At 58.8% G+C, this 13408-nt stretch overlaps 1 protein-coding gene across 2 annotated transcripts; it reads right to left on the bottom strand.

The window, feature by feature from the left end:
• Nucleotides 1-2329: 2329 nt before the first annotated feature.
• On the bottom strand, nucleotides 2330-12334 carry EFNB1 (ephrin B1). 2 transcript variants are annotated; one of them, XM_069062467.1, is made up of 5 exons: nucleotides 12152-12334; nucleotides 5437-5714; nucleotides 4454-4546; nucleotides 4223-4354; nucleotides 2330-4121 (listed from the first exon to the last, which is right to left on the bottom strand). In XM_069062467.1, the coding sequence occupies exons 1-5, from the start codon at nucleotides 12277-12279 to the stop codon at nucleotides 3718-3720; spliced, it is 1035 nt and encodes a 344-aa protein (XP_068918568.1). In that variant the 5' UTR covers nucleotides 12280-12334; the 3' UTR covers nucleotides 2330-3717. The 2 variants fall into 2 exon arrangements, with proteins under 2 accessions (XP_068918568.1, XP_068918567.1); XM_069062466.1 differs by lacking the exon at nucleotides 12152-12334 and adding an exon at nucleotides 10431-11360.
• Between the last annotated feature and the right edge of the window lie 1074 nt (nucleotides 12335-13408).

The following is a 13408-nucleotide window of genomic DNA, read 5'->3' as shown; positions in this document are numbered from 1 at the left end:
ACAAAATGGACAGATCCCTGGGGATAGATGGGAGTCAGGAGGTCTGGCCTCCATTCCTATCTGTCACCAGCTCACCGTGTGACCTCAGAACCCTTCTGTCCTGCCAGTTTCCTCATCTGTAAAATGAAAGGGGGTAGGGAGGCTGGCATTGGATACTGATAATTCTTTCCACCTCTTATTCCACGGGAACAGAAAAGCCCCTGCCACCCCAGGATGAAGCAAGGCTTCTATTTCCTTTCTTGGGCTGAAATGTCTGGCCCAGATAGCCAAGAAATGGTTCAAGATTGAGTTCTGTTGCACTGGACAAACGCAGAGGAGGAGAGTGAGTTGGAGGCCAGTACGCAACAAGGCCCAGAGTGGCCTGGGATTGGCAGAAGAGGGACCAGCAGCTTGGGAATTCAGCAGTGTAGGCCTTACTTTCAGAGATACTCAAAATGCTTTTCAGCTTGGGCTCCTGAGCCCTAGGCCTTGCTGGGCATTGGGCAATGGGCTCCTTAGCCCCAGGCACCTGCCTACTGCTACCCCCATTCTCAGAAGTCCAGACAGGTGGGTGACCTGACAGGCAGGCAAGAGGAACCCTGGACAGAAAGACTCGAAGCTGGTTAGGCTGAGCAAAGCCAAGTGCTGGAGGAAAGTCTGCTGCCCCTTGGTCCCATAAGGTGGGTAGTCAGGGCCCTGCCCCTCCTCTATCTTTGGACCCTTTAGTTTGGGATATCAGAATGAGCCAGGCCTCTTCTACTTGGGGGATGGAGAAAGCTGGCAGGGTGGAGAGGCAGGGCCATAGGCCAGGTTGGTGGTCTCCAAGGGGGTTCTCAGTAGCATCTTAGGGCCATGCTAATTGCCACTGGGAGGTGAGGTAGGCTCCTGTCCTAAACACCTCAAGCTTCTGGGGAAGGGAAGGGACCCCACCCTCCCCATCTGACTCAGGCAAGAAGATCTGCCCTAGCTTCCCTTTCTCTCCACCCAGGCCTATGCCTTCCACACCCGTCACAGCCTCCATTGGGCAGCCAGGGCAGGAGAGTCCAGGGTGGGGCAGGGACCAAGGCCCAGCAGCCTGAGGGCACCACCCCAAATCCTATCCTTGTCAGCTACTCCCTAGGCCAGGCAGAATGGGGGGGGGAGTCTCCTGTTTGTCGGGCTCTCCAAGGATGATGTATTCATCTTTTCTTGTGTCAGGCTCCCTCTCATCTCTGGCTCTCAGCAGTGGGCCCAGCCATACACTGGAGCATGTGCCCTCCATCCCTGTGCAAGGCTCCTTACAGGGCAGCTGTACCCTACCCCCACCCCAGGCTTCTGGCCAAAGTCCCCAAAAGGGCTCTTGCTCCTATTTCCCAGGAGGACCTCAGAGCTCAGGAGAGCTGCAGCCCCAGGGTAGACCTGTAGACAAACAGCCTGGGAAGTGGGGCAGGCACAGGCCTGGATGATCTCCTGCACACTCCTAGGCAGCTTGGTCACACAAAGGCTCACGTATGGAAATTCAGCAAGCATCCATTCCCAAGATGTCAGTCCTTTGTCCTTGAGAGGCTGCCTCCCTCAGAAGAGGCCCAAGAGGAGCCTTGCTGGCCAGCTCTTGCTTTGCCCTGGCCAGCCAGGAGGGCCTTGAGATGAACCTGGTGTTTTCTGTGGTTAATAAGCAGCCAGAGGCAGGCTCAGCCTCAGCTGCCACTGGGAACTCCTTGGCCCAAGGCTCAGTCAGCCCCACCCAGGAGCCTTGCTCCCAGGCTGTTGCCCCACTTCCTGCTCTCTCCATCTTTAGGCCCCTCACCCTGCCACTGCCATTTTAATCTCCTCCAGCGGCTGGCAGCGCTCTCATGCCCACCCCTTCAATTACCAGGGGCCTTCAAACTACCCAGACAGCTAGAGCCTTAGTCTCCCTGGAATATCTATGAGGTCATAACTATTGAGAACCAACTCTCTACAGCCACAACTGTGATCCTGGGTACCCAGCGGAGGCCAGGATCCCTCATTAACACCAGAGGACAAGGGAGCTTCACAGATGCAGGCCCCATCCCAGCTCCTGGGTCAGGTGAACACATCGGAGCCACCTCCCTCAACGTCCCATCAATCCCTTGGAATGAGGCCCTGGGCTGGGACACTCCTGTCAGGCTCCTTGGTGCTGGGAGGGTCTGATGGGGGACCTGCGAGAGGGCTGGAAAGAGAGCAGTGGGACAAAGGGAAAAAGGACTGGTCCAGGCAACGGTTCTCTCTTGGCTCTCTGCTCTGGGGCTTTGAAGCCCCAGCAAACAACCTCCCAATCTACCCACCCAGAGTCCAGACAGTTACACACAACACGCTGCCTTCTCCCCAGGCACATCATGACACTGTGTGGTTAATTTTTTTAGTTCTCAATTTTTTTTTCTAAGAAAAAGCAACAAGAAAATAATTGTACAAAACATCTTTACAGGTTTTCTTCCAAAAAGACTCGTATTTACATAAACAGAAACGAAGCCACAACCTTCTGCCTATCCCCCAGAGGGCGGGAGGGTGGCTGGGTGCCCCATCCCTGGGGCACAGAGCCCGGCCGAGTCGGGGAGGCAGGGGCACTGGAAGCCCAGCCCCTGGTCCCCATCTCACTGGAAAGCAGCAGCCCAACCCCCATGAGAGTGATGAGCAGGGGAGCCCCATGTGTGCCCTAGGCTCCCTCTCAGGCCGAAGGCTCTCCCCTCCCGAACCTGGATGAACAGGGGGTGGCCAGAGCTCTGGCTTCTGGCTCACACACCTGCTACAGCTCATGGAAGGTAGCAGAACTCCTGGGTTCGGCAGGAAAGTGAGGGGGGAAGGGGAGAGTGGAGAAGGGAAACTCCCAGTTCTCCAGGGCAAATAGCCACCTGTGCACCCCACCCCCCAATGAGGTCACAATGCCTGCAGCTCTCCTGTTGCCCTGGCAACAGCCAATTAAGACACTAATTACCGTGAGAGTGAGGGAGGCAGGAGCTGCCCAAGAATCCCACAAGGAAGGGATTTGGGGAGGGGAGCAGAGGGTAGGATGATATGCACCCCCCCAAAAGAAAGCCCAGCAACAACCAGGGCCCAGTATTCCACCAACTCTCAGGCCAGTTTTGCGGAGGGATGGGTTCAGGGCGCCTATTGCCACACGCACCCACTCGCCACATGGTGGAGGCCAGGTCTGGCCTGGCCCCCTCCAGAAATCCCAAGGAGCTCAGTCAGAGAAATGTCACTCTACTCCACGAAGCTCAACCCCACCCTCATCCCCCCTGACAAGAACAGTTGGGGTGGGGGTCCTGAAGAGCTGGGCCCAAGAGGGCCCCTCCTTTCACTAGGGTTCCTTTGTTCTGTTGGCCCCTTTTACTTTTTCTTCCAAACAGATGAAAAACGGACAGTTAAAAGCAAACAGGGTTCAAACAATGATGGCCAAACGTGGGCCGAGTCTGGGGTGGGTGTGACGTGGAGGAGAATCCAGGGCCAGGTGCCAACTGCTAGCCAATGTCCAACCCTGCCACCATGGAGCTGGCACCGGAGGCCCGGGCAGGGCACAGGATGAGGAAGGCACAAGAACAGAGGGGAGAGGGACAGGAGGGTGCTTCCCAAGGGCACACCCCTGCCCTCTTACCCACCCCTGAGACAGGAGGGCAGGGAATTCTAAAAGCCAAGAAGCTAAAACCTATATACCCAAATCAGGGCCCGGCTGGCATGGGACACTCGTGACAGGCTCCTTGGTGCTGGGTGCTCAGGGCCAGCTGCACCACCTTGGGGCACTCAGACCTTGTAGTAGATGTTGGCAGGGCTCTGGGGAGGCATCTCCTGGACGATGTAGACGGGGTGCCCGTAGTCCCCGCTCACTTTCTCGTAGTGAGGGCAGTAGTTGTTCTCTGTAGTCCGTAAGGGGATGATGATGTCACTGGGCTCCGTGCCCGCGGTGCCACTGCCTTTGGGGCTGGCCAGGGTGCTGAGGGCCAAGGCTGCCGTCCGCTGCTGCGTGTGCTTCCGGTGCCGTTTGCGAAGCTTTAAGAGCAGCACCGTGAGGAAGATGACAAGAAGAAGGAAAATGACACAGCCTGCCCCGATAGCTGCGAACACGGCCACTCGGGAAGTGAAGAAGCCGTCGGCCCCACCGCCCGCACCGCTGCTGCTGGGGCTCTTTCCGTCCTGGCTGCCAGTTTCTGCGGGGGAGGGAGAGAGGGAGACAAATGCTCAGAGGTGCCCGGGACCACGGCTCCTAGCAGCGCTGCCAAGGCCAGCTGGCTTGGACAGCGACACTCACCGCGCTTGCCACCACTGTCATCGCTGAAAGGGCCCCGCCCTCGGGGTGGCTGTGTTGCCACCTTCGCCCTGTGGTCCGTCTCCTTGCTTGGCCGGCTTGTGGTTGGCTGCTCTGGTACCACGGCATTGGGATCTGGTGACACAGAGAAGAGAGGCCAGGCTAGCCAGGAGCCCCTGGCACAGTCTAGGGACCCCCACCCCCACTGGGTACCTCAAAGGTTGGCCTACTCACCCTGCTGGACCTTCATGACAATTTTCATGGTCCGAGTGTGGCACACACCCCCTTCTCGGTTCTCCAGGCCTTCCAGGCTCCCATTGGATGTAGCTAGAAGAAATGGAGAAATGTGAGAAAGGGTGTCAGAGGCTGGGGATCTGTGCAGCCCAGCCCTGGGGAACAAAGAAAGGGCCCCCCCATAACCTGAGGCACCAGGGCCTGATTTATTCAGAAATGCCAGAATGTCCTGGGGGAAAGGTCATGGAGAAGGGGAGACAGCTTGAGGGCTGGGGCTGGCCAATCTTTGCTTCCAGGTTCTACTTTTTTGAGGGTGAGGGAGGGTCCTCCCTAAAGCAGCTTCCAGGGCCACAAGGACAGAAGGATATGATCCCCCCCAGCCCCTATGTGCCCCAGGGCACAGCAGCTCCCTTGGTGGGGGCCTTCTCAGCAGCCAGCTGCTCCTCTTCCCCCCAGCTCCAGCAGAGAAAGTTGGCCTCTGGGAGGCTAACCCAAAAGGACTTGGACTGTGCCAAAGGGTCCAGTTGGCCAAGGCTTTTAGCAGTCTCTTATTGCCCCTTTTCAGAAGCCTCTATAGACATCTCCACCATGGATGCCAGGGCCCCCCTCCTGGGAACTTGCTTCATGACCTTGGGCCACTCACTGCCTTTCCCAGGCTTCAAGTTTCCTATGTGTAAGTGGTGGTAGTGGCCACATCATCACTACCCCAACTCTCCTGTCAGATTCATTTATTACTTTCTCCCCTCCCCCATATCAGACACACAAATTATTTCCAGAGCCCCCCTCCCCTCTCCCAAAAAACCTCCCCACTGCAAGTGAAAGGGAAAAGGCCTAGAGACATGGTGGGAAGGGAGAGCAATACCTCTGGGTAACATCATTGGCAAAGCGGGCAAAAGGCCAGAGGATGGGGGGAGCAGGTCAGTGGTGATAGCTAGCTGAGTGAAAGGGAGGAGGGGGCCCCAGCAGGTGGCCAAGGCACTCACATGTGATGTAGTAATCCTGCTGCCTCTGGAACTCCAGGCCCATGTGGTTTGGGCTGAACTCCTGGAACTTGATGGTGAATCGGATCTCCTGCTCAGGCTGGTTGCAGGTCACCAGCACTTTGGGGTTTAGTACAGTGCTGCAAGCAGCTGCTTGTTCCAGACGCACCAGGTACAGCTTGTAGTATTCATAAGGCCGGCCGGCCTCTGCTCGCGGACAGATGATGTCCAGCTTGTCGCCGATCTTTGGGTAGATTACCAGCCCCTTCCCACTCAGGAACCTGTCCAAGAGGGAGGAAGCAGTGAGAGCTGGGGCTCCCCCCCAAGATTAATGGCAGCCTCCCACGCTTCCTGGGGACAGGGCACATTGACTGAGGGAGCCCTCTACAACCAAGTCACATGGTCAGTGGACCAGATGCCAATGAATGACCTCCTGAGTCTCCAAGCCTGGGTTTTTCCAAAGTGGGGGGGGGGGCAGTATTGTCACACCCCTTCCCTCCACCTCCTGTCCCTTTGCTCATCCTTCCCCACTCCCAGCCTAAAGAACCCAGCAAGCCCTCACCTGCCTTGGCCACCACCCTCCATGCTCCCAGCCAAGGCTGAGGAAGCCTAACCTGCCCCCTCTCCCTTCTTCACCCAACAGCAAACCAAGCAAGGGCAGAGCAAGGGCTGGGCACACAGGGTGCACTGGGGGAAGATTCTGTCCTGGAATCAGGGGGCAGGGGGATGTAGGGGTGGGGGGGATGGTGGTTCTAGTCAGAGGCCCAGATGCTGCATAACAGTATGACTCCCCTTTGGTCCTGATACTCATGGCATGGGCACCATGGAACTCGTCTTCTCCCTTTAGCCATTGTCATTCCAAAGAGACAGGGAGGGAAAGGCCAGCCACAAAAGCAGAGGAGGCTGCACAGATCATACCCTGTGGCCCTCCTTCATCATAAGGAGTAGGCTCAGGCTTGATTCATCGCCCACCCAGGAGGGCAGGAAACAGGAAGCCCTGCCCACAGACCCCAAAGACACAAGGGAATCTCACCCCTAATTTGGGCCTTTTTCTCCCAGGCTCCCTGGGCTTTGGGGGTGGGGAAGAGACAGATGAAGAACAGAGATCCAACCAGGAACAAAGCTGTTCCGGTAAAGTCTTGGCTTGGTCCTAGAACTCAGACAAAAGGCTGCTGGCTCCCTGGGGATCCCAGAGATCTTGGAGTAAGCATTACATGCTAGGCACTGGTGTTTCTGGTCTAGACAAGAGAGACCTACGACAAACTAAGGCCCACCATGCCAAGCTGGCAGTAGGCTGCACTCTGGGCTAACAGTCACAGTGATGGGCACAAGCAGAGTATGTGAAGGAGAGCTTGGCAAGGAGGTCAGGCCAGAAATGGGGTGAAGAAAGGACAGAGGGAAGGTGGAAGGAGAGGGATGGCTGGGGGTGCAGGCTGACTAAGGCCAGGAATGTTAGCAAAACTGAGGGACACACACAAGTGTGAGGTGTGAGATGTGACAGTGAAGTCAGAGAGGCCTAGACTGAGGCAGGGAGCCCAGTTGGGAGGGTCTCCTAGCCATGGGGAAGGAAAAGAGGCCTGAGGTCAAGTGTCATGGGGGGTGGGTGGAACAAGACACACACACATATACACACACAGATGCTAAGTGGTCCTGCCCTGATAATATGCCCCAAAGTGTGGCGTCACTGGCCCTCCTACCTAGAACAGTGCTCTGACTTCTGCTGTTAGCTAGATACTCAGCTACCCTCAGCATCAGCCCTGCATGATCACTCTAATGCTCAATCTTGTCCTTTCCTCTTGGGCCTTCTCTCCACTGCCACGGGCACTGCCCCAGCTTCTTTACTGGGGCTCGTCCTGCCCACAGGCTCTGTCGAGGCCGGGCCCAGCTCTCACCAGATCCCTTCTCGGCTTCTGGTTACTTCGAGGATCAAATGTGGTTCCCTCTAGTTGGCCCTCCTCAAGCTGCTGTTGCCCTCCCTTTCCAGTCTTATGGAAATGACTCTCCTTCACACTCCCTACAGTCTAGACTGTTCCTCACTCCATTTCCCATGTCCATGTCTTTGCACGGTTTCCTCATGCCTGTAATGCCCTATCCTGCCTGACCCAACCACCACCACTCATTTTGTATAGATCTCAATATGTGCAGGTGACCTCCCCGGCTAAAGATCTAAACTCACTGGGGGCAGGAAATGTCTCGACTGGGGTCTTTGGAGCATCTAACAGTGCTGGCTGATTCTCATTGGCTAATTAATCAGGGGGATCATTTCTCTCCAGACTTCAGGGGAATAAGAAGTCAGGCCAAGTTTGGCCCAAACCCAAGAGCAGTCACAATAACGGAGAGACCTGGGAGAGTTCTGCAGAGTGGTGAGGAAAGGGCTGGGAGGTGGGTGCACAGTCTCTTTGCCCACCCCAGTTTCACCTTTCCAGGCCTTAGCCTACCCCACCCCCATGACTGAGGACAAAGCCCTTCTCTGGAAAGTAAGGGAATTGACAAGGCTCAGCAGGAAGCCTGGAGCAAGTTGCCATGGTAACCCCTGAAGACCTCCCCCCCATCCAGTCTTGATCCTGGTGGGCCCTACATGGGAACCAGAGTCCAGATGGTTTTGGAGAACCAGATCTGGACAGTCTGGGGCTGGGGGAAGATCCCAAAAGCAGTAGTCCTCCCATGGAACAAACCTCATCCCCACCGTGAGCCCCTTGCCACCCCACTCAGATGCTCACAGGGGTCAGAGGGATACTGACCAACCACCCACCCAGCCTACAGGCTAGAAAGGTGTAGAGGCCTAGCAAACCCCCAGGCATTGAGCCCCTGCCCACAGCCCAGACTGGAGGCCCTGCCTCCAGCCAGAACATGAAGTAGTTTGACCTCCAGCAGGGTACAAGATTCCCCACAAAGGTTTCTCCTGGTTCCCCTAACTCCATCCAAGGCTGGCAGCAAAGGGCCCTGGGGAGAGCCTTTCAGGAAGCCCCCCTTGAACACCCCTGTGTCCACTGTCCACTGCCTATGAGCACTACCTCCTCAAGAGGCCAAGCAAGGGGAGTGGTCGGAGGCAAAGCAGGGTAAATGGAGCTGCTTAAGACCATGAGATTGAAAGCATTGCCATGAGTTTGCTGGCCTTGGCCTCAGGCCCAGGGGCTGGGCTTACCTACCAATCATATACTATGGAAAGCCCATGAGGTTCGGGGGCGGGGGGGCGGCAGCAAGGTTCTGTTGTCACCATGCAGACACACTGGCTTGGGCCTCATCCTACCTGGAAGGCATCACCTCACATCACACATCACATCTCTTACACACACACACACACACACACACACACACACACACACACACACACACAGAAAGAAGAATGGGGCTGAAGGGCCACAACCCAAAGACTTCTCCCAAACTCAAGTGCCATCTATACCCTTGCCCTCTGCCATGTGACAATGAGGGGCTGCTCTAATCTACCCCCTGTAGCTAAGCCTTGCTCTTCACATGTCCAACTGTATCCTTCCATCCTAGGAAGGAGAGATACACAAATACCCCAAATCTCTTACTCAACAGAGCCCCCACTCACCCCCCCCATGCCCCATCACCTACAAGCTGTTGGAAAGAAAGGTCAGCACTAAGGGCAAGGCTGGGGGAGTGGGGAAAGAGGATCCAGGGTCAGGGCCCCCAGCTGAAATGGGGGGAAGTGTGGGTTCAGGCCCTATATCCTAGCTTCAAACAGCATGGAGGGAGGGGCAGGGCAAGATGGGAGAAAGACAGGCCTCAAATAGAACAGCAGCAGCCTAATCGAAGTTTTCTGTAAGGGAAGTGGGAAGTATCCTTCCCTCACCTTCCGAGGACATCTGGGGAACCCAGAGGCCCTGGTCACCAGTCAGCTAGCCTTGAAGAGTCCACTGGCCCCAGAGACCAAAACCCTTGCCAGCCAGTGCCAGGCTGTGCCTGGAGCCAGTGCCTGCTGGCCCTTCAAAGCAGGGCCTGCAACCTGGAAACAGAGACCCCCAGCCCTTCTTTATTTTGAGGGTTTTTTTCCCAAGGAGGAAGCAATTAAGGCAGGTTTACAGGGGCTGGGGGAGGGGTGGGGGGCTGCAAGCTCCCTGATAGAGCTGAGAGACTAAAAGCTAAGAGGAAAGGAGGTAGGGGAGAGAGAGATAGAGGGGTAGAGAGAGGAGGTGGGAGAGGGAAGAGAGAGAAAGAACAAGAAGGAAAGAAAAGAGAGAAAGAGGGGGAGAGGGAGAGAGGGGAAGAGAGAGAAGGAGAAAGGGGAGGAGAAAAAGGGATGGAGGGAAGAGAGAGGAGGGAGGGAGAGGGGGTGAAAAGGGAGGAAGGGAGGTGGAAGGGAGGGAGGGGGAAAGAGAGAAGAGAGAAATAGAGAGGTAGAGAGAGGGTGGGAGGGAGAGAGAGAGGAGGGGGAGAGAGGGGAAGAGGGAGAGGAGGGAGGGAAGGAAGGAGGGGGGAGGGAGGGAAGAGAGAGAGAGGGAGAGGGGGGGAGGGAAGGGAGAGGAGGGGGAGGGGGAGGAGAAGGGAAGGAGAGGAAAGGAGAAGGGGAGGAGGGAGGGAAAGGAGAGGGAAGGAAAGAGGGGGGAAGAAAGAAAGGGAGGGATGGAGAGAGCGGAGAGAAAGGGAAGGAGGGAAGGGGGAAAGAGGAGGAAAGAGATAGAGAGACAAACAGAGCTGGGAGGCCAAGTTCTGGTATGTGTGAGAAACAAAAGGATGTGAGAAATACAGAGAGGGGTGAGTAAGGGGAGGGAGAAAGTGTGGATTGGGGGGGGGGGGCGCACTTCTAAAGAAAGTGAAGGCGGTAGGAGAACGGCCCAGAAGAAGACGGGCCTAAAGCCAGCCAGGAGAAGGCAGCAGCCTTGGAGTTGGCTGAGGGGATGTTGGGGAGCCCTGAGGTCAGCAGGGACATCCCTCGTTCCCACCCACCTGCCCTGATGGCAGTTTCCCCCTCCTAGGCCCCAGAAGATCCCAAGAGAATGGGAACTCCCACATTCTCTCCATCTGCTAGTAACCTGGGGGCTCCCTGCAGGCCCTTGATTCCTCCAATTTGGGCAGGACAAGCAGAGGGGAGAGGCGTTCTTTCCGATGGTGAAACGGCTATGGAGGAGGAAGGAGCAGGGACCTGGGGCCCCAAGACCCTCTTAGTTCCGAAGTCAGCCAAAGCCTTGATTCCAGCCAAGCGAGCTCTGCAGTTAGAGACCCAAGGAACCAGCTCTGTTGCCCCGTTCCCCACCCACCCCCTACTCCCACACATGGGTGTGAGTGAGCCCCAGACGCCTGAAGGCAAGGGCTCTCCAGTCCCCATCCTGTCCCATCCTGCTCGGCCGCACCCCCCCACACACATACCAATGTGCTTAGCAGCTTCTCTTCCTCAGCTCGGCTACCCAGGTCCCTAGACCACTGAGCCCTGGGGGCCAGAGGGGCTCAGCCCTTACTTGCCTCATGGCAATGAGCACTTCAAGTTTCCAGAAGAGAATGCCAAAGTATTTCCCTATGGCACTCCCCAGCCCACAGATTAAGAGTTGGGAAGGGAGTTGAGGGAAGCTCCCACCCCCAAGTGACCCACCTGCTGGGGGCTCTGCTTTCCCACTGGTGCCACCCACTCTGGTCACCTCCCACCCCCACGCTGGGATCTCTGCATCTTCCTCATCGAACGCAGTAGGTGCTCAGCCAAGGCTTTGGGGCTGGAGCAGCTACCTGAGGCCCTCCGAACTGGAACAGCGAACGGGGCAGTTTCTGGCTTAAGGGACCCCTTGAAGTTAGACTTTAAAAACTGGAAAAGTAGAGAAAAGTTCGCTAGAGGTAGGAATAGCTGCTAGATGGGGGTGGGGGTGAGCGAGAGCAGGACAGGGAGAATTGCTGCCCTTTGCCTCCTGCCTCAAGACTAAGGTGCTCAGGGCTCCTCGAAGCCCCCCACCTCCGCCCCAACGCAAAAAAAAAAAAAAAACCAGGGAAAGGTGTGGTGGAGGGAAAGGAGGAGATGGTCAAAAGGTCCCCCTTCGACCCCAGCTCATGGGGGAGGAAGGGTCCAGGGGGGTTCCACTCCCCCCTTCCCCCCGGGCCTCCATTCCTCTGGAGCCGGGGGTAGGATGGCGCACAAAGGCGGCGGGGCGGAACAACAACTCGGCCTGGGGGGGGGGGTGCCGCTGGGGCGCCCCCTTCCTTCCTCCACCGTCGCCCGCCTTTGTGAGCTCCGAGCGGCGCCTCCCCGGGCCCCCCGGCAGCGAGGAGGAGAGAACAGGACGGAGAAGACGGGAGGGGGGGATGTGTGTGTGGGGGGGGGGGTGACGATGGAGGAAGAAAGGAAGAGAAAGAGGAGAGAGAGAAAGAGACTGAACGGGGGAGGGGGAGGGGGAGAGCAGCGAGCGCAGCCCCGGGACTGGCGATCCCACCACAGAGGGCCAGCGGCGTCCTCGAAACCCAGCTCAGCCCAGCACAGCCGTCGGCCGGGAGGGAACGACCCGGAGCCGGCCCCGCCCCGCCCAGCCCAGCCTCGCCGGGCGTCCAGAGAAGGGGCTCCGAGAGCCGCCAAGCCCTGCGGGAGGCCGGGACGAGCCCCAGACATGCAGACAGACAGATCGGTGGGCGGCCGGACGGACCGACGGGCAGACAGACGGCCAGATGGGCGGCCAGACAGCCGGACGGACCGACGGGCAGACAGACGGCCAGATTGACAGACAAGCAGGCAGGCAGGGAGGGAGGAGGACAGGAAGGTGGGCGCGTGGCCACTTACTTGGGGTTGAGGGAGCTCCAGGACACGGGCTCCAGCGTCTTGGGCAGCGGCGTGGCGAGGCGGCAGAGCGCCAGCACGAGCCCCAGCAGCCACTTGCCCCCGGCGGAGCGCAGCCCCGGCCGAGCCATCCTGTTGGGCTCCCTCCCTCCGAGCGCTCGCTCGCCCGCTCGCCCGCCGGCCCCCCGGGTGGGTCGGTCGATCGCTCGGCTCGCCCGCTCGCCCGCCGGCCCCCCGGGTGGGTCGGTCACTCGCACGCTCGCTCGCTGCTGGCTTGGAGCAGTCAGTCGCCCATGGCCCGCTGCCCGTCCAGTCTGTCCCCAATCCCGATCCCAATCCTGGTGCCGCCGCCCGAGACTCTGACAACCGCACCCCGGTCCGGCCCGGCCCAGGCGCCGGGCTGGCTAACTGGCCGGCTGGCTCGGACCCGGGCCGCCCCCGACGGCTGCTCCTTCAGCCGCGCCCGGGGGTCGCCTGTGCTGCCGTGGGCCGGGGCCGGAGCCGGAGCCGGGGCCGGGGCCGGGGCCGGGGCCGGCGGGGCCCGCCCATCAGCTCGCTCGCTCGCTCGGTGGGCGACGGGGAGGGTACGGGAGGGGGGCGGCGAGCGGGGCGAGGCGCAGGGCGCGAGACGGAGATGCGATCAGTGATCGGGACACACGTCTGCCACGGCGACCCAGCGTGCACAGACTCTGCTAGCTCTGGGCTGGGCGGGCTACTCTCCCGCTCAGGCGGACTCAGGGGCAGCCCCGGCCCTCTTGGCCAATGGCGAGCTTCGGCGCCGGGGTCCTCGCCCTGAGCCACGCCCCCGGAGCGGGAAGGAGGCGGGGAAGGAGCCCAGTTCTTAAGGGCGCCGCGGCGGTGCTAGCTGGTTGGAGAGACTGCCCGGTGTCCGCGAGAGTACGGTTACGGCCCGGCGGGCGGCTACGAGCTGCGCTCTTGGCCGGCGCAGCGACCCCCGCGGGAGCTGTGCCCTCCTGTCGGGCGCCGGCTTTTCGGCTCCTGAGACTTGGAGCCCACGGGGCTTCCAGCTAGCCATTTCTAGCCAGAGAACGTGGCCACCGGCCCCAGTGTTCAGGGCACCTAGTCGCTGTGTGACCTTAGGCGAGTCCCTTCTCCTTTCTTGGGACCTGAGTTTCCTCTGCTGTCAAATGAAGTGGTTAGACTAGCAATGATTGCTGAGGCTCCATTCAGGATGTCAGCCTGGGCTCCAGGCCTCACTTCCCCGTGATGGGGCGGGGCTGGCCCAGCCCCTTCTAGATG

This window comes from Petaurus breviceps, unplaced genomic scaffold, assembly GCF_028583685.1.
Source record: "Petaurus breviceps papuanus isolate PSGF00001 unplaced genomic scaffold, PetGlider_PUasm1.0 90451, whole genome shotgun sequence".
In the NCBI taxonomy this organism is placed as follows: Eukaryota; Metazoa; Chordata; class Mammalia; order Diprotodontia; family Petauridae; genus Petaurus; species Petaurus breviceps.
The sequence above is the reverse complement of the archived record's forward strand: the minus strand, read 5'-3'. Positions and strand labels throughout refer to the sequence as shown.

What these genes read in the sequence shown, in the direction of transcription:
- EFNB1 (XM_069062466.1), bottom strand. Translation starts at nt 10,762, where the DNA reads ATGTGTGTGGGGGGGTGCGGCCGAGCAGGATGGGACAGGATGGGGACT. An exon ending in GGCCTGCAGGGAGCCCCCAG is followed by an intron (nt 5,715 to 10,430) that starts GTTACTAGCAGA and finishes CCTCTTGGACAG; the next exon opens with GTTCCTGAGTGGGAAGGGGC. An exon ending in GCAGGATTACTACATCACAT is followed by an intron (nt 4,547 to 5,436) that starts GTGAGTGCCTTG and finishes CATTTCTTCTAG; the next exon opens with CTACATCCAATGGGAGCCTG.